This window comes from Cynocephalus volans, chromosome 1 (assembly GCF_027409185.1).
Source record: "Cynocephalus volans isolate mCynVol1 chromosome 1, mCynVol1.pri, whole genome shotgun sequence".
NCBI classification, from domain to species: Eukaryota; Metazoa; Chordata; class Mammalia; order Dermoptera; family Cynocephalidae; genus Cynocephalus; species Cynocephalus volans.
In genome coordinates, this window is record NC_084460.1 from 29173714 (window position 1) to 29201708 (window position 27995).

At 52.7% G+C, this 27995-nt stretch overlaps 1 protein-coding gene across 1 annotated transcript; it reads left to right on the forward strand.

Moving 5' to 3' along the window:
* Positions 1-4913: 4913 nt before the first annotated feature.
* Positions 4914-27928, forward strand: BPIFB2 (BPI fold containing family B member 2). Its single transcript, XM_063090118.1, has 19 exons — positions 4914-5022; positions 7249-7342; positions 8518-8622; positions 9446-9592; positions 11038-11098; positions 12640-12700; positions 20006-20097; positions 20365-20550; positions 20798-20851; positions 21314-21484; positions 22065-22132; positions 22297-22342; positions 23054-23117; positions 23481-23557; positions 23793-23864; positions 26084-26155; positions 26366-26465; positions 26619-26750; positions 27876-27928. The coding sequence occupies exons 1-19, from the start codon at positions 4914-4916 to the stop codon at positions 27926-27928; spliced, it is 1764 nt and encodes a 587-aa protein (XP_062946188.1).
* The last annotated feature ends 67 nt before the right edge of the window (positions 27929-27995 follow it).

The following is a 27995-nucleotide window of genomic DNA, read 5'->3' on the forward strand; positions in this document are numbered from 1 at the left end:
AGCCCTGAAGGCATTGTAGAAGCCTCTGGGGCCAGTCCTTCCATTTCAGGCCTGAAGACCTAGGGAGACAAAATGGTCTTGGGGAACAGGCCTGAGGCACCCTCCATGGGCTCACAGCTCAGGACCACCTTGGGAAGTTGCTTCCAGCACCAGCACCCCAGCTGCTTTGGCTGCTCCAGCCATGGCTAAATGGGTCCCAGGTGTGGCTGGACCTGCAACTTTGGAAGGTAGAAGCCGGAAGCCTTGGCGACACCCATGTGGTGTTAATTCTTTAGGCTCACAGAATGCCAGATTCAAAGGATGTGTGGAAAAGTCTGGGGGCCCAGGAAGAGATATGTCTCAGGGGCGGAGTCACCACAGACAACCTTCCCTAGAACAAGCCAAGCAGAAATGTGAGGCTGGAGTTGCAGCAGAGAAACCCAACAGTGCCATGTCTAGTGGAGCCATGAGAGCAGGAATGCCATGGAGACACCAGACCTATGGGGTGCAATGCCAGCCTGCGAGAGCCAAAGCATCACCTGAGATCAGGAAAGCCATAGAGGTGGAGCTGCCTGAGGACTTGGGGACCCAACCTCCACACCAGTGGGCAGAGGACGCTGAACGTGGAGTCAAGTCACAAGACTCACCAGCTTTAAGATTCAGTGCATGACCTGCTGGGTTTCAGACTTGTTTGGGACCTGTTACCCCTTTCTTTTGGCCTATTTTTCCCTTTTGGAATGGGAATATGTACCCTATGTTTGTCCCACCATTGTATCTTGGAAGTAGATAACTTGTTTTTAATTTACAGATGGAACTTTGAACTTTGGACCTTCAAGTTGAGACAAGTTAAGACTCGGGGGATGAAATGAATGCATTTGCATGTGAAAAGGACATGAGTTTTGGGGGGCCAGGGGTGGAATGTAGAGGATTGAATTATATCCCCCCAAAACTCCCTGAATTGTGTCCCCCAAGTTTTATGTGTCAGAAACTTTTACGTATTAGACTGTTAAGAGGGTGAGAAATCCTACTATGGTAATTGAAAGGTGGAGCCTTGAAGAGGTGATTGGATTGTAGGACCCTGCAGTAGTGAATGGATTAAAAATGGTGGTCAGGGGCCGAGCCCGTGGTGCACTTGGGAGAGTGCGGCGCTGGGAGCACAGCGACGCTCCCGCCGCAGGTTCGGATCCTATATAGGAATGGCCGGTGCACTCACTGGCTGAGTGCTGGTCACGAAAAAGACAAAAAAAAAAAAAAAAAAAAATGGTGGTCAGGGTCAGGGGCTTTAAAAGAAGAGGAGAGTCTGCCTTTTGCTCTCTCTGCTCTCTCTGCTTCCACCACCTTGCAATGTGAGACCGCTGGGTCACTGTCGCCACCGCCAGACGGACTTTGGACTTCCCAGCCTCAGAAACAGTAAGCAATAGATGTCATTTTCTTTATAAATCTCCCAGTTTCAGTTATTTTGTTATAAGCAACATAAACAGATTAATACACATGTGCTGTTTTTTTGATAAAGTTCTACTTTTACTGGGGGAAAATGCAAGCATAACAGAGTGGAAAAGTATAGCTAAGTTTTTTCTGTTCGCCCTGTCTATAGAGGGCCTGACCATTTGGATAGAGAAGCTAAAATGACTTCACTCTTGTCCCCTGTTTGTATTTGCTCAAAATTGCAGACTAAGTATCTGTGGGAAGGGGAATAATGTTCCCCAGAAGAGACCTTCGTACTAAAACCTGCACATGTGAGTATGTTGATACATGGCAAAAGAGAATTAAAGCTAGCAAATGGAAATTAGGTTTCTAATTAGCTGATTTTGACATAAGGAAAGTAACCTAGATTATCCAGGTGGCCCAGTATAATCACCAGGGTCCTTATATATGGAAGTGGGGGACAGAGAGACGGTAGAATGAGAAACACCCAGCCCAACTTGATGGCTTTGAAGATGGAGGAAGGGGCCAGGAGCCAAGGATTGAGGGCAGCCTCCAGAAGCCAGAAAAGACAAGAAAACAGTTCCTTTCCTAAAGCCTCCGGAAAGGAATATAGCCCTGCCAGTAGCTCCTTGATTTTAGCCCGTGAGACCCATCTTGGACCAGAATGATAAGATGATAAATTCATGTTTTAAGACACTAAGTTTGTGGTTATTTCTTGTAGCAGCAATAGGAAACTCATACAATACTCCTGAGAATATTCAGTGAAAGGGAAACTCTGAAATGCTGCCACGATAATTGTTACAAGGGCCTTTCCATTGTATATTCATTCATTTACTCATTCAACAAATACTTGTTAAGCATCTGGTATGTTCCAGGCTCTGGATACAGGACTGAGCAGAACCAGCTCTCATCCCTGGGGTAGGTAAAGTGGCTGCAGAACATCTTGCAGGGAGCAGGCGCTCACCAAGCAGGGCTTACCGTGCTGTAGGGAGGCTGCTGGGCTATGGAGATAGCTGGTGAGGATCTCCCTCCTCTGTGTCTTCTGGCTGCCACCCAAACGTCTCCTGTGCTGGAAATATTGAGGAAGAGGAAGCATTCATGCCGAGAGCAAACACCGAGTGTGGCTTTGGTCAATATTTGTGCCTCTATCCACTAAGTCTGCTGTTCACTTTGGCTTTGGTGTGGGGATAGGAGGGCCTGGTCTTGTGCATTAGTGGGCAAACTGAGGCCAGGAACAGGATGTTAGGGAGCTCACAGCAGGTTCATCTCAGTCCTCATTGCCTCTAGATTAGGCACGGGGGAAAACTGGCTGAGAAGCAGGGCTGGTCCTGATGAGCTCTGGCCACGCAGGGGAGGGCTTGATGGCATCAGCAGTCCCTGTCAGCTCTGTGGGAACCACTGGAGACCTAACACAGGGTGCACCTGGGTTCTGGGACTGGTACTTGGGCTTGTGTGGAGTCTCTGGGAGCCACAGAGGGCTCTGGAATGGGAGAAGACCTTGAGGCCCTTGTGCCCGTGCCCAGGTGAGTCATGCACAGGAACAGAGGGGCTTTCCCTGCAGCTACGCCATGCACATGTGTGTGTGCACACACACACAGACACATACACACACATCCTGACACCAGGAAACAGTCCGCTATACACACATACACGCATGAACCTAACCCCGTACACTCCCAGATCCACACTCAGTAGACCAAACCCACATGTACATATGTGTACACAAAACTCCCCACATCTGCATTTGTGTAGGTTTGTGTAAACAGGCATGTAACACCATACACCAAGATATCGACATGCCCATTTCATGTACACACCCATACATAAACACGCATTTTCCTTTGATGCCAGTAAATATGACCTAATGCATATGTGACCATGCACATGCAACTACACACACATAAACACACACAATCCTCTCTCACAAAAATACAAATATATACAAATTCCTTTATGTGCACACAGTTCTTTGAGTCCCATATAGCCAAGGTGGAGCCTGGAGTTTGTAATGTGGAAAGAGACGATGGGCTAAATCCATTGTGAGTGGGCTGTGCATTTGGAGAGAGGCTGGGATAGCAGTGGGGACTAGGTCATCCACATTTTCTCATCTGTTTCCTTTTGAGTTAGGGCTCAATTTGTGACCAGAATCAGTGCTCAGTCAGTGGCAAGGGTAAGGGCTTAGCTAGTGACTGGGATCAGGGCTCAGTGTGTGACAAGGGTCAGAGATCAGTGTGTGACCAGGATCAGGGCTTAGTCAGTGACTGGGGTTGGGGCTTAGGTAGCCTCCTGCCCCTTCTAAAAGGGTCGTGTTTCTGGGAGACGTTGGAGGAACCCAGCTTGAGAGGCCATGGCAGCCATCACCCTGCCTTTGGGTACCCCCTGACTCCAGGGCCTTGGCTGGGTCTGGCTGGGATGATGAGGGTGCCCTTCTGGGAGTGGTCCTCCTTCCGAAGATCTCCTGGCCCTTGAGGCCAAAGCTGCCCAACCCTAGGGTCTTGCCGTGGTTGGCAGCCAGGCCTGGCTACGTGGCAGCCCCACCACACATGTGGATGAGACACTTTGGCAAGGGCTGTGTTTGCAGGGAAAACACTTGCAACCACAAGCAAACCTGCCACTTGCCCAGGTCCCTTCCCAGCGGGCCCTGCATTCGGCAGAGACTCATAAATCAGCCTGCATACCTGCCCGCCATGGGCAGAGGAGGGCTGGCCTGGGCTGCCTCAGGAACCGTCTGAGGTAGGACTGGGAATGGGGCTGGCACACCTTCCAGGAGGGGTCTCAGCTTCTCTATCTGTTCAATGGGGACGCTACATCCAGACACCTGCTGCGGTGGGTCCCACCCCTGATCTTGCTGTGGGACTTTGGGCAAATGCTGCCTTGTGGGCCTTGGCAGCCCTCTGAACAGTGGCCCCTTGTTCCCACCTGGCTCCCTCTCCCTGAGTCGGACACAGATGTGGCCACTCGGCTGTACTGGGGTTGGCAGGGGCTGGGGACAATATGAGAGACCTACTTTTAGGCCATTTCTCACCTGGCCAGGATGAGATAAGGACAGGAGCCACCCTGGGCCCTCCCCTCACTGAGTTTGGACAGCTGGACACTGGGCTGGGCTGGCATGCTGGGCTGGACTCCTGGCATCAGGTGACACAGCCCTGGGCCTCGGGATGGTGGGCCTGGGCTCTCTTCTTGGGACAGGAAGCTGCCCTCAGTCTCCCTATCTGGGAGTCTCACCAGCCTCCTCTGACATGGCTTGGGTCCTGTACCTGACACCCACTCAGCTGTGTGACCTTAGGCAAGGCTGGTTCTTCTCTGGGCTTTGGGGGCCATTTCTACCAGATTCCCCCACGGTTCCTGATAAAGCAGGCAGGGGAAGGTGATTGTTCTCAATGCAGAGATGCAAAAACTGATGTCTGGGGGGCTGGGCAGTGCAACTCGGGGTGGGCTATTCTGGCCAAGCTCCCTGATGTTTGTCCCACCCCAGCCCACAGATCCTGGGGGCAATGGCCAGAGTGGCCATGGCTTGGGCATGTGGGCTGGGCCTACTGCTGCCCCTGCTGCTGTCCATGGTCAGTGCTTCCACACCGGGCGCCGTGGTCAGACTCAACGATGAGGTGCTGAGCTACGGTAAGAGATGTGCCCCTGAGACCATGTCTGTACGTGTGTGTACAGTCCTGAGTGTGCACATGTATCTGTAAACTCAAAAGCCCCCTGAGGACCTGGATTTTTATCTGCTGCTGTGTCCCTGGCACCCAGACAGTACATGACACAGTGCTGCTCAACAAATATGTATTAAATAAATGCATGAGTGGGAGAATATGTCATATGGCCAACATGCAAGTGTGTACACACAACTGTGCTCATGTGCTTTCATGGGTGGGCAAAGGTTGGTTCGAGTGGCTATTTTTATGTGTGTGTGTCTACTTATGAGTTTGAATCTCATGGAGACGTGCCTATGTGCGTTCTTGAGTGTTGGGAAGGCGTGTGCCTGTGGCATGTGGCTGGCTGTCGGTGCACCTGTGTGCATGTGTGGTGTCTGCATGCATGTGTGTGCTTGGAAAAGGCATGTCTAGTGCAGCACTGCCTGGAGCATCCCAAAGTTAGATCCCTGCTGGGCTCAGACGGAGGGAACCAGCCCCTCTCTAGGCCCCTTTTGGGCGAGGCCTCTGTCCTATGGCTTTGCTGCTAGATGCTTCCGAATCCTGCCCTATCCCCTGGGGAAGGCACATGGAAGAACCGAGGCCCAGGGAAGAACAAAAGCTGCCAAGGTCCAGGACCTCAGCCCAGAAATCTTTATTCACCCCAGCTGCTTCTTTGGGAGCTTTGGGGTCCTGCCAAAGCTGGGTCAGGGATGAGAAATCAGAAGCTGTATCCCCCAAGGCCAGACCAAACTCAGGACACAGTGTGAGGGGCTCAGGTCAGACAGTACAAGGGACTTTCAATGGCCCAGGCCATGAAGCAGTGAGGCAATGGCTCAGGAAAGCCGCAAGTTCCTCCCCCCCCACCCCCGCCAAGGCACACACAGCCTTCTGGAACCTTGTATCTGGGCAGATGAGCAGGCAATGAAAGGGGTCAGTGATCCGTGCAGAGTGTGACCGGAGTCATGCATGGATGCCACGGGCAGGGACATGAGGCTTGCCGCCCTCTGCCTGTCTTGTTTGAGCCTCCTTTGTCCCCAGGGAGCCCTCCCCATCTCATCTGCCTGTGTTTGTTCTTTACGGGAGTCCGGTGAGCTGCCCACACCACACACACTACTTCCAAGGCTGGGCTGGGTGGCTTCTTACTGCGTCCGTCCCTCCCCGAAGTTCAGACTGTGTCAGGAGAGCGCTGTATATGGAGTTCCAGGCCTGGGTGTGAGTCTCAGCTCAGCCACAGATAGTCAGGCCAGACAGGATCATCAGGAGCCTGGAGACAACCACCTTTATGTTCTGTGTCTGGGGAAACTGAGGCCCAAAGAGGCTGAGGGACTTCCTAAGTTCCCACAGTGAGTCTGAGCAGAGCTCGGGGCTCTTGACTCCTAATCTGAAGCTCTCTCTCATTTTAGCTCGACTCATTAGCACCTCTCTGGCCCAGCAGCACAGGTGAGAGAGGAAGCCCGGAGGCTCTGGAGCCTTGGTCTAGAGCCAGCTCTCTCTGGCCGGGTATTCTCACCTCTCTGTAAATTGGGCATGACAATAGGAAAAGTAAAGCACTCACAAGAGTGCCTGGCACACTGGGAGCACTATATAAGTGACAGCCACTACGACTACAAAAATAACAATAATAGGGAGCATTTACTGTGCACTGTTTTTATAGTGACGCTACGTGACAGGTACTGTTATAATCATAGTGAATTTACAGATGGGAAAACTGAGGCACAGAGCAGCCACATGGACAGTGAGCAGCAGAGCAGGGATTTGCACCCAGAATCTGAGGGACACTAGAGTCCCCAGCCTCCAGGGAAGACTGCCCTTCCCCTTCCAGGGGACGCCTCCACAGGGGACCAGGCATGACTGGGAAATGCTCCTTCTGGTTGGGGACTTGGGGAAGGCTCCTGGAGAAGGTGGGATCTGGTTGGAGCCTTGCAAAAGGGCAAAGGATTTTGTTTTTGAAGAACAGGGTGAACAAGCAGGATTTTGAGAGGCAGGAGTGAGGGAGGAAGGGTATGCCCTGCGGAGAGCCTGATGTGAGTGGTGCACCCCAGGTGGGCCCGTGGCGGGCCAGCTGCCCTCCCTGTGTGCTCGTGTGCAAGCCTGCCCCTTCCAGTCTCTGGATCTCCTCTGCCCAAGGTGCAGAGCAGATGGAAGGCAGTGTGTTCTTGCCGCTTGGCGGCTCCTGAGGGCAGCCTGACCTCATCCTGCCCTGGCCCCACAGTGTCTGAAATTGGGAAAGCCCACCTCCAGCGAGCCCTGCAGGTCACTGTCCCGCATTTCCTGGACCAGAGTGGAGATGTTCTCCAGCCCACCAGGTGAGAGCTCCTACCCTGTGCAGAAGGTGCTCCTGCCACTAGATTGAGTGTTCCTGCCTGCCAGGTAAGTGCTCCAATCCCCTGGGCAAAATGCTCCAGGCCACCAGATGATCACTCTTGTCTATGGATGAGTGCTCCCAAACCAGCTAGATGAGTGCTTCTGCCACCAGGTGAGTGGTCACAAGATTTGGGAGAAGGGACCAAGGTGGAGACATAGGGGCTAGTGCCTCTGAATTAGTGGATTTCCGCCCTCAAGGACCCCAGGGCTGGCAGGACCCTTGGCTGCTTCCTCCAAAAGCTGGATATTGAACTTAGACACAAGTTTGAGCCTATTTTACCCTCCTCTTCTCTCCCCCTTAATGCATAGAGACTCAAAGGCATAGGTAGGTGGGGACATTTAAAACTCAGACACCTCCAGGGGCTGGGCCAATTGTCACCGTACATGTGGAAACACAGACTCACTATTGCCAGATCTTTGAGTTTCCAAAGAGAAGATATTGGCGGGGGGAGGGGAGGATATATATATAACGTTCTATCAAATTTTGAATAATGGCGACTAATTAAAAACTTTAAGGCACTGGAACAATGGGTGGGTAAAAACCTGGGTTGGGGGCCACAAGTTTGAGACCCCTTTGGTAGGGCTGAATTGTTGTCCGTGGTGTGGTGAATTATGGTGGGTAACTGGGAAGGACGTAAATACACAACAGCCAAGGATTCCTAAAGCTTTATAGTCTGGCCACACAGCAGCCATCTGAGCAGTCAACTTTGGATGGGGAGAGTTTCCCGTGGCAGGAGGGCTACAACCAAAGATGCTGACTGGGCTGCTATGCAGGGGATTTCTGCCTTCTATTCATCCCAAAGTCTTTCCCCACCTTCCCAGCTTTCTAGACCTCGGTCAGAAACTGTCAGAAGCCTGAGCAATCATCTCACCCAAGCCCTGCCCCAGGCTGGGGCCCCCTCTGCATGTTTTCCCTACCAGCTGGTTGTCCAGCCTTGGCTTGCATGTCCCCCCGGGATGGGGAACTCACCACCTCACCCTTACCTCTTGGTTCCAGTGGTCAGAAAGTCCTTCTTTGTATCATCAACAGAGTGGGTATGGCTCAGAGCACCCCCTCCCTGAGTTGATCACATGGTTTAATGGGGGCCACCCTGTCACCATGATTCTTACTCTGCAGGATTCAGATTCTGAATGTGCACGTGACCCGTCTCCACCTGAAATTCATTGCTGGTTTTGGGATACGCTTGTTGGCAGCAGCCAATTTTACTTTCAAAGTCTTTCGGTGAGTGAATCTCCTTGTTGGGGGAGAGGGGGACAGAGGAGTTTCAGGACCCTCCGAGGAGCAGAGTGAGGGAAGAGGGGTTAGCAACTCCCCAGGCCTCCTGACTTCCTGTCCAGTGCCCTCTCTCCACAGCTGTGCAAGTGAGTGGAGTCACTTCACTTCTCCAACCCTCAGCTTCCTCATCTGTAAAATGGGGTGGAACTTCGCAGGGTGGCTGTGAGGGTTGCAGTGAATGGATTCATTGCTGTAGTTATAATTACTGTCCTCCCTTTTGCAGTGCAAGGTACACAGTAGATGCTCAATAAACAGAGCTATCAGAATTATTTCTGTGCATCAGGCACATTATAGGTTGCTGCATTTAATTTTCAGGCTATGAGCTGGGCATTCAGAGGGATCTCCTTTAACTCTTTTGCCCTGGCGCCATTTTATGAGTGCTTACTGTGGGCCAGGCTCTGAGCTGGGTGTTTTTTACATGACTATTTCATAGAAAACTCAGCACTGCCCTGTGAAATAGGTACCTCCAATCTTACATCCATTTTACAGAAGAGGAAACTGAGGCTCATCATAGCAAATGACTGGCCCAGCATCTCTGGGAGGGTTCAGGGAGCCAGAGTTTACACCCATCTGTTGCAATGTCTATGACCCCCAGTGGAGTCTGGGGGGCTCTGGGCCTGCCCCAGGGGGGCCGTCTCATGCTGAGTGGGAGACCTGCCTATGTCAAGTGGAGGATAGGCATGGGCTGGGGGATTTGTGGGGTCTCCCGTCAGCTGTGGTGGGCTCTGCTGGGTGGTGCCTCTGGGACTCAGGACTGTCCTCCCTGCAGCATCCCAGAGCCCCTGGAGCTGATGTTGCCTGAGGTACTGCTGGCTGATGCCCGTGTGGCCCTGGGCTCCATTGAGACCCCCGTGGTGAGCACCTCTGCCTGCTTCTCACTTGTTGGCCGCGCCAGCGTGACCGATGGCAGTAATAGGTGGGTGCCTGGTGAGGGCTGGGCTGCAGGAATCCCAGGTGCTATGGCTGTGCTGATCTCCCACTCATGACTTCATCTAACAGCCACAATGGGCCTAAGAGATGCCCATTATCATGCCTGTTTTATGGCTGTACATACTGAGGATCAGAGAGGGGGAGGGACTTGCCCAAGGTCACACAGCAAGAGAGCCTGTGTCCTCTCCACTAATATGCACCAGCAACTAATATACTCTTAGGGGAGGGACTCTGGGCAGATCCTTCTGCTGTTAGGGACCTCAGAGAGCAGCCCTCTCAGCAGAGATGGGGAGTCTGAAGTCCAGGGAGGGACAGGGGCCAGCCAAGCTCTCACAGTGAGTCAGGCGACTGCTTATGTCTATATCTAAGGCTAAGAGCAGCTCCCACCACCAGAGCGCCTACTGTGTGCTGGGCACTGTTCTAAACCTCCAGTACTCCTGCCGGGTAGGTATAAGCATTTCCCCCATTTTATAGGAGAACAAATGGAGGCACAGAGCAGTTAAGTGACTTGTCTAAGGTCACACAGCAAATGGTGTAGCTGGATTCAAACCCAGGCTGCCTGACTAATCCCACTGCTTGTGAATCCCCTTACATTATGTCTTCACCTTCTCAAATGTGGGCAGAGGCTCACTCTGAGATGGTTGAGCATTTTGGAGGCTCAAAAGAATACAATGTTTGCACAAAGACTGAGACACATCCCAGAGAGGGGTGTGTGCACATCAATGTAGTCACACTTGTGCCTGTGATCATCATGTGTAACTCATGACCCTCCATGTTCCTCATGGCAGGGGCTGCTCACAGTTTATTGAAGGGGAAACAGCAGCCCAGAGGTTGATGGCTTTAACAAAACAGATGCCATCCTCCCACCTCCCCTGAGAGGTAACTCAGTGAGGGTGGGCTGTAACTTGGATCCACATTTTGGCAAACCAAGGAGCCATAAGTTCCTATGGACTACTATTGAGAAACATCAACTTAAACCCATCTCTCCTGGTTCAGAGGGGAAACTGAGGCCCAGAGCCAGGAAGGGACTTTAGTAGGTGTGTCATAGAGAATTGCAGCCAAAGCAGGAAGCAGACCCAAGATCCCAGATCCACCCAGGGCCCTCAGTGGGCTCAGAGTGGCCACAGAGCCAGCGGGCCATGGCTGGCTTTTGCAACATCTTCTCTGTCTCCCCCAAGCCTGGCCTCACTTCTCATGTTCTTGGCCACTTCCAAACCTGGAGAGAAATGACCCTCTTCTTTGAGACTCAGTTTCCTCACCTGTGGGGAAAAGCCAGCACTGCATCTGGCACATGGCAGGGTACCGAATGGGACTTGCTGGCTCCCTGGCTGAGGGTAGAGACTTGTCTCCCAGGCTTGTGGCTTTGCAGAGAGACAGGACTTAATGGGTTTGACCCGTGAACTCAGGACTCTTTCTACGTCTCTTCCTTAGCACGTCCCCGGCGCTGCTGGTCCTGGTGGAGAAGCACATTAAAGCTGTCTTGAGTAACAAGGTAAAGGACCTCTCACAGACTTCTCAGGAAGGGGCACTGTTCACTCAGAAGGCCTGGGGAACGAGCGGTGGGTTGCAGGCACGGGGGCAGCTCGGGATTTGTTTAAAAAACAGAGCCCATCTTGGGGCACCTCCACGCCCCCTGTGAGGGCGGGGAAGAGGCTGCTGCAAAGGTGCAGGGGAGTGATGGGGAGACCTGAACAAGGTCAGAGTCAGTGGGGATGCGGGGGAGGGAGTCCCTAGTTCCATGCTAGAGGACAGGGTGGGGACAGTGTTTTCAGGGACCCTGTGGTTTATTTATGCAAAGGAGACAAAATGAGAGTGGACAAGGGCAGGGGCACCAGAGCCAGAAGTGACCTGGGCTCAAATCCTGATGCCCTCCTTCCCAGATGTTAACTGAGACAAGTCATTCAACCTGTCTCTGCCCGGTTCCACATGTGTCATGAAAGAGAGTAAACATCCCTCCTCCATGGGGTGGTTGTGGGACAAAATGCATTAACATTTGAGAAGAGTCTAGAACAGTGTTTGGCAGAGTGAGTGCTACTATTATTGCTGCTTTTTTAGCTCATCATTTTCTGCATGCGGCTGACCTGGTGAGAGGTGGCACACGTGGGGCCAGGGTACCCCTGCCCAGGAGGAGCCAGTTCTTCCTCCCTGCCCATCTGACACCCACCTCCCTTAAGGGGCAGCAGTAGAGACCAAGTCACCCCACTGCGTGCCATCCCACATCCCCAGAGGTGGACTGCAGCGTTCCCATCTTGCAGATGAGAAAACTGAGGCTCAAGGGCAAAGGTGGTGCAACTTGTCCTGAGAGTCCTACAGGCTGCCCTGGTGGTCCCTTGGCCTTGCCTGTGGGTCTGGCAGCTTCCTCTTGCTGTGGTCCTCCCCTGCACCTCTCACAGCCAGCGTCTTCTGGGCACGGGATGCAGGCAGCACTGCAAGAGGGCAGGCCAGGCCCTCTGCTCTTTCTCCTGGCCTCTCCTGGCCCAGCCTCACCAGCTGCTGCCTGGCCCAGGCTGTGGGTGCCCCTCGGCCCTGTGGTCTCTCCTGTACCCCACCTTCTATCTCACTGGCCCCAGCTTAATACGCTTCTCTGGCTGTCCACTGTGCCCAGAGAACCTCCAGACTCCCTGGCCTGGCATCTGGAACCCAGCCTGATAGGGCTTGCTGTCCCCTGCCTGCCCCGCCACAGGTACCAGCCTCCCACCAGCTGGCCCTTGGGGCCCTGATGCAGCAGGCTCCCTGCTTCAGTCGCTCAGGCCCGGCCTGTGGCCATCTCTGCTGTGCCCCAAGCCCCTGTTCTTTCCCCCACAGACCCATGCTACTCCCATCAGCCTTTGGACTGCCTCTCTTCTGTTTCCTCAGTGCCCAGATAAGGTGCAGGAAGATGCCCACTGGGTGATGGAGGAAGGAAGGGATTCCGGGCTTCTGTGTGCAGGTCCAGGTGGCTTCTAGACAGAGATGCTAGGCCCCTTCCAGCCTCTCGCCCTCCCACCCTGAGGGCTGCCTGACCCCAACATCCTTCTCTCTGTCTTGCCACAGCTGTGCCTGAGCATCTCCAACCTGGTGCAGGGCCTCAATGTCCACCTGGGCACCTTAATTGGTAAGAGCTGGGAGCCTGGGGGAGGTGGGCTGGGGCCTCTGGGGCCCCTAAGATCCTTCAAAGATCAGAGGCCCCTGATTCCTCTCTAGATCAGGGTTGACATCTGGGAGGTCAATCTTAGGATGACGGAATTGTGGGCTCTCAAAGCTATTCTTGAAATCTGGGAATTTCCAAATTTTAGAACCAAGTTTTGATTCTAGAATCTGCATCTCTTAGATCAAATAATCTGAAAAACAAAACAAAATCTTCAAATTATGAGTCTTAACATTAGAGAGTCTTAGCAACAATGAATCTTAGATCTAGAATCACTCACATTGTCAGAATCATGGGATTCTAGAAACCAGATTCTTACAGTTGGAAGGGCCTTGTCTTAACGGAACCCTTGGCAATCTTTCTGTGCCATCCCAGAGAGGTGGGGGCAGTGATGGGCACGGATGTCATCAGAGGTGGCTCGCACCTGGGCTGTTATGTGACATGGTTATGCATTTATGTTTAGGCACACCACCCACACTCAACTGGGAATTTTATGAATATTACTGCTGATTTCTGATTCTTGATAGCGACAGAAAGTTTCCTTTTGCAATTAATTTAAGAAAAACGGAGCTGATATAAGGAAAAGTGTTAAATAAGCTCAGAAGGATATGCCACATCAAGTCTAGAGAGGTGCTTGCTCTAGAGCCCCACTGGCTGGGCTCTGGGCTGTGTGACCCAGGTTGTGCCCCTCAACCCTTCTGGACTTCGGTTTCCTCCTCTGTAAGATGAGGATAATTATATACCCTCCCTTGCAGGGTGGCTGAGAGCATTAAACATGACAATCCATATAAAGTGCTGAGCACAGCACTGGGCCTAGGAAATAGGCTGGGTTTATTTCACACAGTGCTGGACTTCAGGTCTCGGGTGGGGAGGAAAAAAGATTACAAATGGGATTCTCGAAGCAGCTCCAGCGTATGGACGAGTAACCCGAGAGGACCCCCTCTTGTCCTTTCTTGCATCGTCAGAGCCTTGGATGTCAGGCCTGGTGCTGGGCTCAGTCTGTAGGACTGAAGGCAGTGAGCAAGAAGGGTGGGGCGAGGAGAACTGGGGTACCAACTGCAGACTGGGCATCAATGTCATGCGCTGCCTCCAGAGCTCTTCCTGCAGGGTGTGATTTGGGGGAAGAACCCATTCCTGAGGGCTGGGCAGTCCTGGGCTCCTGCCCTGACTGCTTAGTGCTTAGTGAGTTTGTGCGTGTGTGCGTGTGTGTGTGTGTGTGCGTGTGCGTGTATGTGCATGCGTGTGTGTGTGTGTGTGTGCGTGCGTGTGCGTGAGTGTGTGCATGTGTGTGTGTGCGTGTGTGTGTGCATGCGTGTGCGTGCGTGCGTGCGTGTGTGCGTGCGTGTGTGTGTGTGTGTGTGTGTGTGTGTGTGTACAGGGAGGTACATCTCAGTTTGCAGTTGCTGCCTCCCCTGCTTAGAGATTTCAGGGGCTCCATGCTCCCCTGGATTTTCTCCACATCTCTGGCCTCTGCCTTAGTCTTCTTTGTTGAACTCTCTTCCTCCCCGCTAACCCACTTTCAAGGCTGGGGGTCTTCTCCCTAACATTCAGGCCCTTACATTCCATTTCTTTTATTTATTTATTTATTTGTTTGTTTGTTTTATTTTAAAAATTTTTATTGAATCATAATTGAGTATACATATTTTGGGGGTTCAATGTTGACATATGTGGATCAAATCAATATTACTAGCATATATATTGTTTCAAATCATACTTATTCTTTATGCCCCTTGTCCAATCTCTTCCCATCCCCCTCTCCCTCCCCCCTCCCCCCTCTGATACCTGTAGATTTCTTCCTCCCTCTGAAAGAGTAATGGTTACTCTGTTGATTTGTTGCCTCGATGATCTGTCCAATGATGAGAGGTGTGTTCAGGGCCCCCAATATTATCATAAAGCAAATGCTTCTTCTGTCACTCTGGAATGGGCTTTGAGGAGAGAGACATTCTATCCTTTTCTTTGGTCTCTGCTGGTGACTCTCCTTGTGTCGATGCACTCCAGTGGCTGGTGGATCATCTGTGTGGTTGTTGTGACATCTAGTAACTTTCATGGCAGCCATGGTTACTGTGGTGGGCTTCCCACATGGAGGTGATGTTTTTGTCATGCTCCTTAGCACTGGCAGTGTGCCTGGTGGTAGGGAGTTCTGGTCCCTGGCTCCATGCCTCAGGACCCTGGTTGGGTCCTGAGGCACTGGCAGTGTGCCTGGTTGAGGGAGGGGGGGGTCTGGTCTCAGCTCCATTCCTCAGGCACCTGGGTGGGCCCTGAGGTGCTGCCAGTGTGCCTGGCTATGGAAGGGGGGTCTGGTCTTGGCTCCATGCCTCAGACCCCCCAGCAGGCTCTGAGGCACTGGCAGTGTGCTAGGTTCTGAGAGGGAGATCTGGTCCCTGGTTCTGTTCCTCAGGTGCCTGGGTGGGCCCTGAGGCACTGGCAGTGTGCCCAGCTGTGGAAGAGGGGCATGGTCTTGGCTCCAAGCCTCAGGCCCCCCAGTCAGCCCCAAGGTGCTGGCAGTGTGCCCAGCTGTGTGAGGAGGGTCCAGTCCCCAGCTACATGCCTCAGTTCCCAGGTGGACCCTAAGGTGCTGGCAGTGTGCCAGTTTGTGGGATGGGGATTCAGTCCCTGGCTCCATTCCTCAGACCCCCATGTGGGCCCTGAGGCTCTGGCGGTGTGCCTGGATGTGGGCGGGGGGGGTCCAGTCCATGGCCCCATGCCTCAGGTCCCCTGGTGGACCCCAAGGCACTGGCAGTGTGCTTGGTTGTGGGTGGGGTTCCAGTTCCTGGCTCAATACCTCAGGTCCCCTGGTGGTCCCTGAGGAGCTGGCAGTGTGCCTCAGCCGGAACTAATTTTTTGTTCTTTGCTTACTTCTAAAATGGGGAAACTTCTTGTTGGGACCAGCACTTGAACTCTGTGGTTGAGCTAAATTGCTGCTTTGCTGCTGTTTCCCTAGGGAAGGCTCTTTGTGCAGCTCAGGGTTTAATGGTTGACCTTATAGGTACTTCCAGCTCTCCAGAGACCCAGTGCACCTGGGTTGTGTAGACACTCTGATCTAGGCCTGAGTCTTTTCACCAAACTGCACCCCATGCAATTCCATATTCCTGACCAATCTCCTATGAGTGGTCCTGTGCTGATTGGGAGGTGGATTGACTGTCCTTGCTGTGTCCCATTGTTCTACCAGTGGGTCCATCTCCTCCACTGCCCATGCTCCAAACACTTCCCATGGGATGGGCCATGTGCCAGTACCTTGCAATGACTTGCCAGCCTCTGAGTGGCTCCTTTTTTTCAGTTGTTGTGGCTCCTTGCTCCTGTGTGTGTCCATAGGAAACCTATTAGTGGTCTTGCTGTCCTGGGGGCCACCAAGGTCTTCTTCTTCCCTGCTGTCTCCAAGCAACTCCATCCAAAGGGCACAGCTGTGGCTTTTGCTGGCTCCTGCTGCATGTGCTCAGCAGCTCCAGCCTTAAAGTGGCTGTGGCCTGAAATGTTCTGAGCAGTTTTTTTTTCTTGCATCGTGGCTTCTCCCACCTTCATGCACTCCGTAGGTCTCTCCTCCTCTTCCCCTGAGCTCTAGTGGCCCCAGCTTGCCTGTTGTTGCTTTTTTTATAGTTGTAAATTGGTTGATTTGTGGGAGAGAGTGATGCTGGGGGCCATCTATTCTGCCATCTTAACCAGAAGTCTTACATTCCATTTCTTCCTGGACACCTCCTCCTGGAAGCCTCACAGGCTCCTTTGACTCAACAAGTCCTTTGCAGAACCCAAGCTCTTCTGCTCCAAGGTGTCCCTCTTCTTGTTTCCCTTCTTGGGGGCCACCCACCATCCAGGAGGGCCCAGAGTCAAGCCTTCCTCTCCTCTCCTGCTTTGTCAAGCTTGTCCCGCCTCTGATTTTCCCAGGGGTCTTCATTATCCAAGGGAGACTAATTGTAGGAGTAGGCTGCTGCCTTAGGTGGATCCCCCAGTAGCAGAGCCTGAGATGAAGATTTTAGTGGTCCAAGTGGGAGGTGCTGCCAGGGGGCACTGGCTGGGGTGGGCAGCAGTGAGACAGGGAGGACAGGTGTCAATGAGCTTGTCATTGCTGTGGGCAGCTGGGCTTAGTACCATTGGGGAGATCCTAGGGACAGAACAGAATAGGCCTCAGCCACGTCCTACCTGACGGACAAGGAGCTGGGGTGTTTGCCCACCAACTCCCATTGTCCTGGGCTGTCTCTCAGGGCTCTTCACTGCCCCCACACCTGCCTCCACTGCTGCAGTCCCAGGTGCTTGCAGCCACAATGGTTAGTCCACTTAAAACTGTGGCCCCAGGGGCCTCCTAAACAAGGCTCTGTCAGAACTTTATCTTACAATTCAAAACTAAAAGCTATGAAAATAGGTTGATGTCATCTTCTTTTTAGCAATATTTATCAATATTTAAGAACTACAGTGGCAACTACCCACCTATCCTTAGACCGATCAAAGAAAGCATCCCCTGTTGATTTTAGTGGGCAGTATTTTCCTGGTGAGCTCAGCACTGCCTCCCTCCCTTTACATTTAGTTCTCACGGCCTGAGCAGAATCAAGGGCCTCGTTATGTTTTTTACAAGCAGGTTTTGAAGCTGCTCCTGTGTGAAGCGCACCTGCTCCTATCTGATGGCCTTGCCTGGGATTCTAGTGTCTCTTCCATGGCGCTGTCATTGACGTGAAATCTGGAGCAATCAGTTGGCTTTGCCTTTGAGTCGGGTCTGCAGCTAACTCTCACACAGGCAGGGACAGGTGTGCGGGGGAGGGGTGGGGGCACCTGCATGCTGGGGTTAAGCCAGGAGGGATGTCGGGCAGGGTGCATGTTTATCTGTGGTGGTTCTCTACTGCATATTTCTATATCAAAATATCAAGAATATCAATATTTTTATATCAAGAAGTTTTGGCTTTCTTGTGCAGGCTTTTAACAACAGTCCTTCAAGGTGGCATTGTTATTCCTCCATTTATAGATGGGAAATCAGAGGCTCCAAGTCTAATATTCTCAGGAGAGTGCTCAGATCCCCTGCAGGAACTGACTCACTCTGGTCCTCTTCTCTTCACATGTCCTTCCATGGCTCTAGCCATGCTCCATAGCCCAGCTCAGAGTTGCCTTGTCTGGGGAACTTTCCTTGATCCCTGCACAAATCTCTATATTACTTTAATAGGAGGCACCAAGAAACCAAGGAAATTGGACATGGAATCGAAGGACATTAGTTTGAATTCTGGCCCTGTTGCTCACTTGCTGTGTGACCTTCGGAAATTCGCTCTCTCTCTCTGAGCCTAACCATCCCATCCAAAAAATAGAGATCAAGATTCCTGCTTCTCCAATGTGTTGCTATAAGACAGCGCAGGCCAAATGCCTGGCGTGCAATAGGCTTAGTAAACTTTGCTCCTCCCTTCTTCCTCAGCAGGGTTAACTCCATCAAGATACCCTGTCATTGGGTTCATACCAAAAACTGTCTCCTGCCCTTGTCTTTAAGCAATTTAAAAAATCCAGTAAAGGAAATCTAGGTGTCCAGTCCTAGGGGACTGGTAACATAAGGGGATAGAGTGATAGAAGCCATTAAAAAGCATTATTTGAAGGGCATTTAATTACCTAGCAACATGCCTGGCAAAATACGCACGTATAATGAAAGCTAATATTTACTGTCACGTTATTAGCCCCATTTTACAGAGGAAGAAACTGAGGTTGCCTGCCTTGAGAGTCTGTGCTGTTAACTAAGCTACAATGCCATGCTGTTAAGAAAAAAGAGAGGGACACAAAACTGCAGTTTCACTCCAGTTTTACTTAAAGAGAAAAAAGGGAAAAAAAAAGTTTATCTTTGCATAATAAAATATTTTAAAAAATAAATCTGAGATTCTGGGCAATATTTTCCCCATTTTTTTTTTTTTATTTATTTTTTTTACATTTTCCCAGTTAATATATATTATTATTTTAAGCATTTTAGTGTTTTTATTCATTTTTTAAACATAGAGTAATTCACCCTTTTTAGTGTACAGTACTCTGAGTTTTGACAAATTCATAGAGTCATGTAAGCAGCACCATGCTGAAGATACAGAACATTCCACCAGCCTCCAAAACCCCCTACTGCTGCCCCTTTCCCCCAACCCCCATCTTTGACAATCACTGATCTGCAGAAACAAAATCATACTATATTGCTTTTACAATCATAAACAATTTCAAAAATATTCGAGAAAATAAAATTAAATCCAGAAGAGACAACAGAAAAACAAAACTCTGAATGGAGGTACATGAGTATATATTTAATATTTTATATAATAAATATATTCATATCTCCATATAAATATATATTTATGTATTTTGCATATAAATAAAACTAAACTGCACAAAGCTATACAAACTATTCAAAATATATACGTAGTAAATATTTAGTAATACATATGCAAATAGACACACGTAGATATACAAAATATATATCTATATAGACAGGACATTCACATGCGCATAACCAGCAAAACCTTGGTCTCCAGAGTCTGAGGGGGAGGAGCTGCTGCTCAGAGCCGGGCTTTCCGGACTGGAGGGGTTGAGCCTGCACCAGCCGTGTCTTCCAGCGGTGTCCAGGGTTGTGGTTCCCACAAGTGGCTCACCCTCTGCAGCCTTCCCAAGCAGAATATCCTGAGCCTTGGGTAAGCGCACCTCAGAGGAATTGGGCTCTCGGTTGTGCCTCCCTGAGAACTGCGCTGTGGGCCTGTAGGGAAGTGGGATTTCTGTGCCCCTGCAGACTGGCCCCAGGGGTGTGCGCCTCTGGAGTTCCTGCAGGAGGCAGTGTAATGAGATGAGTGGCTTTGGAGTCTGACTGCTTGTACACTCCTGAGCAAGACCGAATCTCACCAAATCGTGCGTGTGTGTGTGCATGCGTGTGCTTGTGTAAAGTAACTCTATAGGATTGTGATGAAGATTGAATGAGATGTGTAATTCAAATGTCTGGACCTTTCTTCTTTTTCTTGCTTTGTCAGGGGGTATCTGCACCTGGACTGACCCTTTTCCTTCCTTCTAATTTGGGAGCACTAATCTTCTACCAATGGAGAAAGCAGAAACACCCGTTAAAATTGTGTCTAAACTAAGAGTCAACAGGTTGTGAGAGGCTGAAACAGGCGCATGCACTTTGCTGCTTAAATTTGCTTGCTCAGAGGCCTTGTCCCACCTCTTTTGTTTCTTGGCCTGGCTCTGGCTAATCAGGGTAATCAGATCATTCCCTTTTCTGGATAGATGAGGTGCTGGTAGATAGTGCTAACTACACCATCTTTTCTTCTTCATCCTGGTTTCATTTAGGCCTCAACCCTGTGGGTCCTGAGTCCCAGATTCGCTACTCCATGATTGACATGCCCACCATCACGAGTGACTACATCTCTTTGGATGTCAATGTAAGTGCTTCCTTGTCAGCCCAGAGCAGGGAGCTCATTGCCTCTGGAGCCCTTGGTGTCCCAGAAGCTTCCTAAAGGAGCAGGGGAGTTGTGGGGAGTAGAGCTGGCACGGCATCCACGTGGGAGCATGGCACACGGGCACAAGCGTGAGGCTAGACATGTGGCATCTTGGGGTGGGGAGTTTGGCATCCAGGAGGCCAGCTCTTTCATGGAGCTGCTCCTTGCTGAGCCCTGCCGCTTGTCTCTCTGTCACCCCCACCCCCACAGGCTGTTCTCTTCCTGCTGGGCGAGCCTATCGTCATGCCCAAGGACACCTCCCCCTTCGTGTTGCCGCCGCATGTGGGCACCCAGGACGCCATGGCCACCGTGGGCCTCTCCCAGCACCTGTTTGACTCAGCCTTCCTGCTGCTGCAGAAGGCCGGCAGCCTCAACCTGGACATCACAGGGCAGCTGGTGAGGGCTGCACCTAATGCCCAGGGCACATGGGTCAGGACTGCCCTGTGGCCCAGCCTGGGGAGACCCCACAGAGGCCAAGTTGTGGGTGGGTGGGGCAGCTTGAGTTTCGGGACGCTCAACTGGTGGCTGCTAGAAGGTTAAATGGCATCTAGAGGGAGGGATTCCTCTCCATGAGGGGCAAGTGGTAGTCTCGCTTGGGCAGCAGCTGCTATAAAACCTGTTGTGGGATGGGGGCTGATTTCAGAACTCGGATGACAACCTGCTGAACACCTCCGTGCTGGGCCAGCTCATCCCTGAGGTTGGTGACATTTCTGGTCATTCCAGGGACTGAGACATGGGGTTGGAGAGGGGGTTCTCTGGGCTGTGGGATCTCTGCTGGCCCGTATCTGTCCCAAGTAGGGGGCAGCGTCTGCCCTTAAATCTGCTCCTGCTCCCTCTCAGGGATGGCCCCTCCTTTTGCCCAGACATCACGCTCTTTTCTCCTCTCTCTACCTTTGTCCAAGCAGTGCCCTCTGCCTGGAGTATCTTTTCTCCTTCCCTTCTCCTATCCATCTTCAAGACCAAGCTCAGGTACCACCTCCTAAGGGAGGACTAAACCCTTTGTCTGGTCCAGGGGCCTGGGGTGGACCCATCTCTGTGGCCCAGTCATGTACAGTACGATGGTGGCTTGATCAGCATTTGAGGAAGGACCCAATGGACAGCCCACCCAGCCTTTGTCCCAGCAGAACCCTCCTCTTTCTGTCCCCCTGTGCTTCCCCAGGTGGCCCGCCAGTTCCCCGAGCCCATGCCCCTGGTGCTCAAGGTGCGGCTGGGTGCCACGCCTGTGGCCACGCTCCATACCAACAACGCAACACTGCAGCTGCAGCCCTTCGTGGAGGTCCTGGTTGCAGCCTCCAACTCGGCTTTCGACTCCCTCTTCTCCCTGGATGTGGTGAGTGAGTTGAGCCAGGTGGGGCTGGCCGGGAGGGTGGGTGGCTCTCAAGACCTCACTCCCTCCTGTGCTCTCCTTGCTTGCTTTGTTCTTTCCACTCTGGTCTCCTCGCTTCTCCTTGAACATGTCAGGACATTCCTGCCTCAGGACCTTTGCATGTGCTAAACCCTCTGCCTCTCTTCCCATGGCTCTTAGCACAGCTGATCTTTCAGGTCTCAGCTTAAATGTTGCAGCCTTCTTCAGGGTAGTCTTCCTGGACCACCTTGAGTAGGAAGGTCCCCATCATCCCTCTCCATGCCACCACTCTGCCTTGGTGGCATCTGCCATTCTGAAAGGATCCTTCTGGTTACTTTGGTTATTGTTTGCCTCCCCCACTGGCCAGTGGTGGGTTCCCAGGATAGGGACCCAGTCTGCCTTGTTCACACTGTGTTATTCCCAGTGCTCAGGGCAGGGCCTGGCACAAGCACCTGGTGCCTGAATGAGTGGGGGGTGGGGGTGGGTGGAAGACTGGGTTGGCTCACCTGCTGAGGGCTCCCTTGTGTCTCTGTGCCCCCTGCCCCTGCTCTGCCCTTGCTCCCAGGTAGTGAACCTGAGCCTCCAGCTCTCCGTGTCCAAGGCAAAGCTCCAGGGGACCACAGCTGTGCTGGGGTAAGCGAGCCCTCCTGGACTCAGCAGCCTCAGTGTGTCCTTCTGTGCAATGGGCCCACAACCACATGGTCACAGTGTCAGTCAGGGGAGCCTGGGATGCAGCCAGGCGTACGGGAGTGGGAAGGCACTAGGCCCCATCCCGAGCCCTCCTGCTTCTCTTCCAGGGATGTCCAACTCACCGTGGCCTCCTCCAATGTGGGCTCTGTTGATGTGAGTGTGGGTCTGGGGTCTGCAGAGACCCCTACTGGGTGGGACAGGCCTTGAGGGGTGTGTGTATCTGCATGTGTGTGGGTGCATGTGTGCCATATGTGCTGGCATAATCAGGCTTCCCTGGGGTTCTTGGGGACAGAGGCTAGTCACCTGGCAACCTGTCACAGGCTGTCCCTTTGTTAGTCAGCTGATCATTCAGCCTGACTGCTATCACTCTGCCTAGTAGTCGATGACTTGCCAGACTCCATGGTTCAGTTGGACAGGTCAGACAGTGTCAGCTGTTCCTTCAGTTGCATGACGTAGTTGGGCCACCAGCCACCATGCATCCATTTGTCAGTCGGCCTGTCAGTCAATATTCCCCATCCCTCTACCTAGCTGTCAGTCCGTCTGTCCATCAGTCATTGGGCGGGCTGCTAGCCAGCCCACCATTGGTCGCACAGTGCCTGCATGTCCACTGGTCAGTCTTATCCTCAGCCTCCCCCCAGGCGAGCACAGCTCCAGTGCCTGATGCTGAGAAGGCTGGTCCAGCCCCGGGGTTTTGCTGGGCTCTGCTTGAACCCAGGACATGGATGACCTGCCCTCCTCCCTCTGCCTGTGCCTCTGCCATCCATTTGTCTGTGTGTTCATGTGTGTCCCTAATTGTCCATCTCTCCTGGCCCCTCGGCTGGAGCGGCCCTGTGGTCCCCCATCTCGCTGGCTCCGTGACTGCAGACAGATCAAGTGTACGCGCTCATGGGCGCTGTGTTTGAGAAGCCCCTGCTGGACCACCTCAATGGTGAGCCCTGCCCTCCACCCCAGCATGGCCCCGCTGGCCCCACAACTGCCCTGCACTCAAACCCAGCCACCCCCCACCAGCATGCTCAGAGGCTAAGACGGAGGCCTCTGGAGTCCGGCTGCCCAGTGTGCATCTTGGCATGCATCTGTTTAGCAGCTGTGTGATCTTCACAAAGCTCCTTTCCCTCTCTAAGCCTCAGTTTTCCCTTCTGTAAAATGGGTATAATAATAATGGCATCCACCTCCTGAGTGTCTGCAAGACTTGGTGCCACGATACACTTGAGGACTTCAGCACAGAGCTGGCTCCAGGTGGTGATGCGTTACCTCTTCTGGCTGAACTTGACTTCTTCTTTCCCACTTGCAGCTCTCTTGGGCATGGGAATTGCCCTCCCCAGTGTGGTCAACCTCCTTTATGTCAACCCTGAGGTCTTTGTCTATGAGGTGAGAGCCTTTGGGTGTGTGACCAGAGGGGCCTTGTCCACCCTTGGAGGGAGGCCGGGCTCGGCGAGGTGGGGGTCGCCTCTCTCCTTCCCTCCCCACTAGTGCAAACAGTGGGGTCTCAGGGTCAGCCAGGCAAGAGTGGCAGAGCATGAACTCAAAGCCATGCTGATGGGGCAGCTGGGGGGTCCTACCTGGGTGACCTCTGACCTGGCCCATGGTTTTCTTTGCTCTTCAGGGCTACGTTGTGATATCCAGTGGACTCTTCTACCCTACCAGCACTGAGACAGCACCACTGGAAAAGCTGAGGGTGGAACAGCTGGCTGCTCAGGGGACTCTCTTACCTCAAACCTCTAGGGAAACTGAGGCAAAGCCACACTAATTTGTCACTAGCGAGCCAGACTGCCCAGCTGGGCTGTTTAATCTTCACTGAGTTCCTGGGTCCCCCTCCCTCTCTTTCTCCCCATCCCTTCCACCTCCTCTTCCCCCACCTCCCCTCACCTCCCCTTCCTCTCTCTGCCCCTTCCTGGTGGGGACAGACTGCTCCTCCAGGCTGTACAGACCTGTCCCCTCTTGCATTAAACAACTTCTCTTGAGCTGCATCTTCCAGCCAGGCCGGACAAATTGTGTGTACCTGAGGCCAGTTCCTTATGTGTAGCCCCTGTGTCCTGTCTGTCCCTGGAGCCACCAAAGCTGCCTGGGCAAGGAAAATGTGACCACATCTCTGTTGACCACATTTGTTGACTCTATCACCTCCTTGCCTAGGGGAGCTCCTACTTTGAAAGAGGACCCTGGCAAGTAACCCAGATGAGCTGGAAGTTATGAGCACCATGATGGCACTGTAGGCACTGTGCCCTCTGCCTGGTGGCATGCCCTGTGCCTTTTCCCCTCTCCAGTGGCATGCCCCATCTTGTTACTAGAGCCTCATAAGACCCCTGTGAGTCAGGCAGGCAGGGTGTGGTGCCCCATTTTAAAGATGTGAAGACTAAGGCCCAGTGAGGAGAGGAATGCACCCAGAGCCTCAGAGCTGGATGGTGGCAGGTCCCTAGGACAGTGACCTTTCTAGAATCCAGACATAAGATACTCAGTTCCCTCTTCCATTCTCTAGCACCCTCACTTGGACTTGGTCTTTGATTCACGAACTTCAGGTGATGCGGAGTTCACTGCCTTTCCAGGCAGCTTCTCCATCTTTGGTTTACTATGGTCACGAGCACGTTTTTTGTTCTAAGGAGGCAGGATCTGCTTTGAAATCTTGCCAAACCCAGTGGGTCATACATGACAAGATGGCCTGGGGAAGACCAAGGCATGCAGACACTGGCAAGCCATGGCCATGTGATTTTTCTCCCCCGATAAGCTAATCTCTTAGTCAGAGTTAAGACTCCTTCCTATGTAGATATGCAAGATTCATGTTCTGTTTATATTTCCTTTGGGCAGTAAAAGGTGCCTGAATTTCCACCATCAGAAAGCAAAGCTTCTGGTACAGTGTGCCACAGCAGCTCTCCCTATAAGGGTAACAAGTTCATCCCTGAAGTCTCAAGTGTGATAGGCTGAGGGGACTGGATGGAGCCCAGGGTCTTGGTGGTGGGGAGGAGGTGGGGGGAGTGCTGAGAGAGTGGAAAGAGGCAGACTGTGAAATCCAGCCTCAAGATTTTGCTCAGACTCCTCTTTCCTTTGGTTATTTAGTTAATTAATTCATTAATTCTTCTTTTGTTGGGACTTAACATAGGCTCAGTCCTAGGCTAGGTGGTCTGGAGTATGGGAGAGACAAAAAGTTTAAGACACATCCTCAACCCATAAATGAATTTAATAACCTGGAAAAATATTATGAGCTCAATATGTAGGATCCATCCATCCATCAGTCAGCCCAGTGATCTGTCCATCCACCATCCATCCATCCTTCCATTCATCCGTCCTGTAATCCATTCATTCAATCACTTTTTCCAACCAGCCAGGCTCTTTGTCCCCATGATGTGCCTAGTTCTATATTATATGTTCTTATAAGATAGAGGAAACTCTATGTGGTACTCTAGGGCTGAGGGAGAGTAGCACAGGAAGGACACACTTGGAGGGGCTTCAGACATCATTTAAGAGGGTGTTGCCTTCTGGACAGCAGAGAAATTCGCTGGTTTGTCCAGGTCAGAGCTGGCCTGGAGTTGCTGGGCAAATAGTAGGCAGCTGAGAACTTCGGAGCCCCCAGCAAGCAACATGGGGGCAGTAGCTGGCTTGCAGGTGGAACAACTGCTCGGTGTGTGGCTCTCTGGGCCACAGGTGGCTTCATGAAGGCCATGCAGGGGGACTTACAGTGGAACCCAGGCACTGGCATGGACAAGAGGCCTTCGGAGTGGATGGACCAGACAGGTGGGGCATAGGGGTGTCTCTGGCTTCTGTTTGGAGAGAGCCACAGAAGGGCTGTCCCCCGGCCAAGGCTGCAAGGCTGCAGAGGGATGGAGTTCTGGGCCCATGGCTGCAAGGCTTCTCTCGATGTTCTCATACCCCTGCCGCTGACCTGACCGGCTCTGGAAACCACAGGGAGCCTCTGCCTCTTGCACTGCCCTCCGCTGCCTGCTCATGAGAAAGGTTAACGTCATGCTCACTTTGAAGGTGAATTCTACTGCTTGTCATAGAATGTGGACTGAAGCCGAAGGGTGCTTTCAGAGCTGAGAGGCGGTAATAAATCATGAACCGACGCAATGGGGTGGAGAAGGACAGGCCTGCGTCCTCCTGGATCTGGCTCCTTTACAAATGTCCCACTTGTTCACCTGTGCCGCTCGCTCTTAACCTTGAATGTGTACCCTGCACATTCCCCTCTAGGCCTTTGCCTTGCTCTTTGCTCCTCCTGGGATACCTTCACCTGAACCTGTTTCTCTCTATGCACCAGCTCAGATGCGGTCTCCCCTGGCCACAGCAGTGGGTAATGCTGCGTTCCTCCTTTCGGTCTCCAAACCCCTGACCCTGGTCACTCTGAGGCCACTCGATTGCATAGCGTGGTTATTGGTGTCTGTGGCTTCTTTCCCCACTGCACCTCTCTGACTGACTTCTGATTCTCCTCTCTGACCCTTCCCAGAGCCCAGCACACAGCAAGAGCATAATAAATGTGTGGTGCATGAGCTGCCTGCACATGCATATGCTGGCACTCTGGCCCAGGCCTGCCTCAGCCCTGGGCAGGCTGTGTGGAGAGCCCGACCCCCACAGGCAGGTGGGGGCTGCAGGACTTGGAGTCATCCTTGTTGGGTCCCCAGAGGGGGAAGGGAAAAGATGACACTGAGCTTCAGGACTGGTCTGGTCTTTGGTGTCTGCGAGGTTGGGGGAGGGATGGGGGTCAGAGAAGGCTCCCTGGAGGAAGGCACCTCAGCTGGTCCTGGAAGTGTGGCCGAATTTGGAGCAGGAGCAGGGGGGGTGTTGTAAGGGTCCAGGCAGGGTGACTCTGGGGCATGAGGGAGGGGAGGACAGAGAGGCAGGCAGGGCCCATTGGGTATTCCTTGGCAGGTCTTGGCCTGGGCTCAGGAGCCCTTTGGATCCACATTTAACCCCCAGCTGTGCTACTCACTCCCAATGTGAACTTGGGCAAATGGCTTGACCTCTCTGAGCCTCATTTTCTCTATCTGTAAAGTGGAGAAAACTGCCAAAGTGCCTACCTCACAGGGTAATTCTGAGGATTGAATGGGCTGGTACCAATCTGACGCTTAACATGTGGCACATAGTATGGGTCCTATCATTGCTATTGCTGTCAGCATCACAGACTTCTGTCCCCACATCTAAAGGAGATAAAATGGTGGCCCAGGGAGGTTGAGGGAGAGCCCAAGGCCACACAGCTTGTGAGGAGAGTGGCTGGGACTGGGGCTCAGATCCCTGAATGCACTCAAGGGGGTTTCTCCTGTTTCCCCCCACCTCCTGCCCCAATTACTCCCCTGCCACTGCCATTACCCAGGATAGTCCTGGGGGAAGGCAGGGAGGGCCAGGTGGCTGGAGTTGGAGGCACACTGGGGTGGATTTGCAGGCAGGAGGAGGATGTGAGGCCCGCCTGTCCCTCTGTCTGTTGGGGGCGGATCAGCAGGGATAAAATGATGCTATCTGAGGTCTGGCTCCTCCAGCTCAGGGCCCAGATCAGGGTAGACGCTGCCCCAGGTCTTGCTCTTGCCCTGCCCCAACCTGGTTTCAGCCACGCCGTGTGAGCTCAGGCAGGTCTTTGCTCCCTTCTGGCCTCTGTGGCCCCACATGTGCACATGGGCACAGTGGCTTCCTCCTTCTTCCAGAAAGACTGAGGGCTATGGGCTCCCTGTGGGTGGCTGAGGAAAACCACAGTCCCCCTGCTGCCCCCCAGGACTGTTCATCAGCACAAAGGCCCTCGAGGAGCCCCTAAGCCAAGCCCCCTGAGGAGCTCATGGGGAGCAGAGCAGAGGCTGGGAACCCCAAGGCCTGGTTCTAGCCCAGCCCTGTGGCT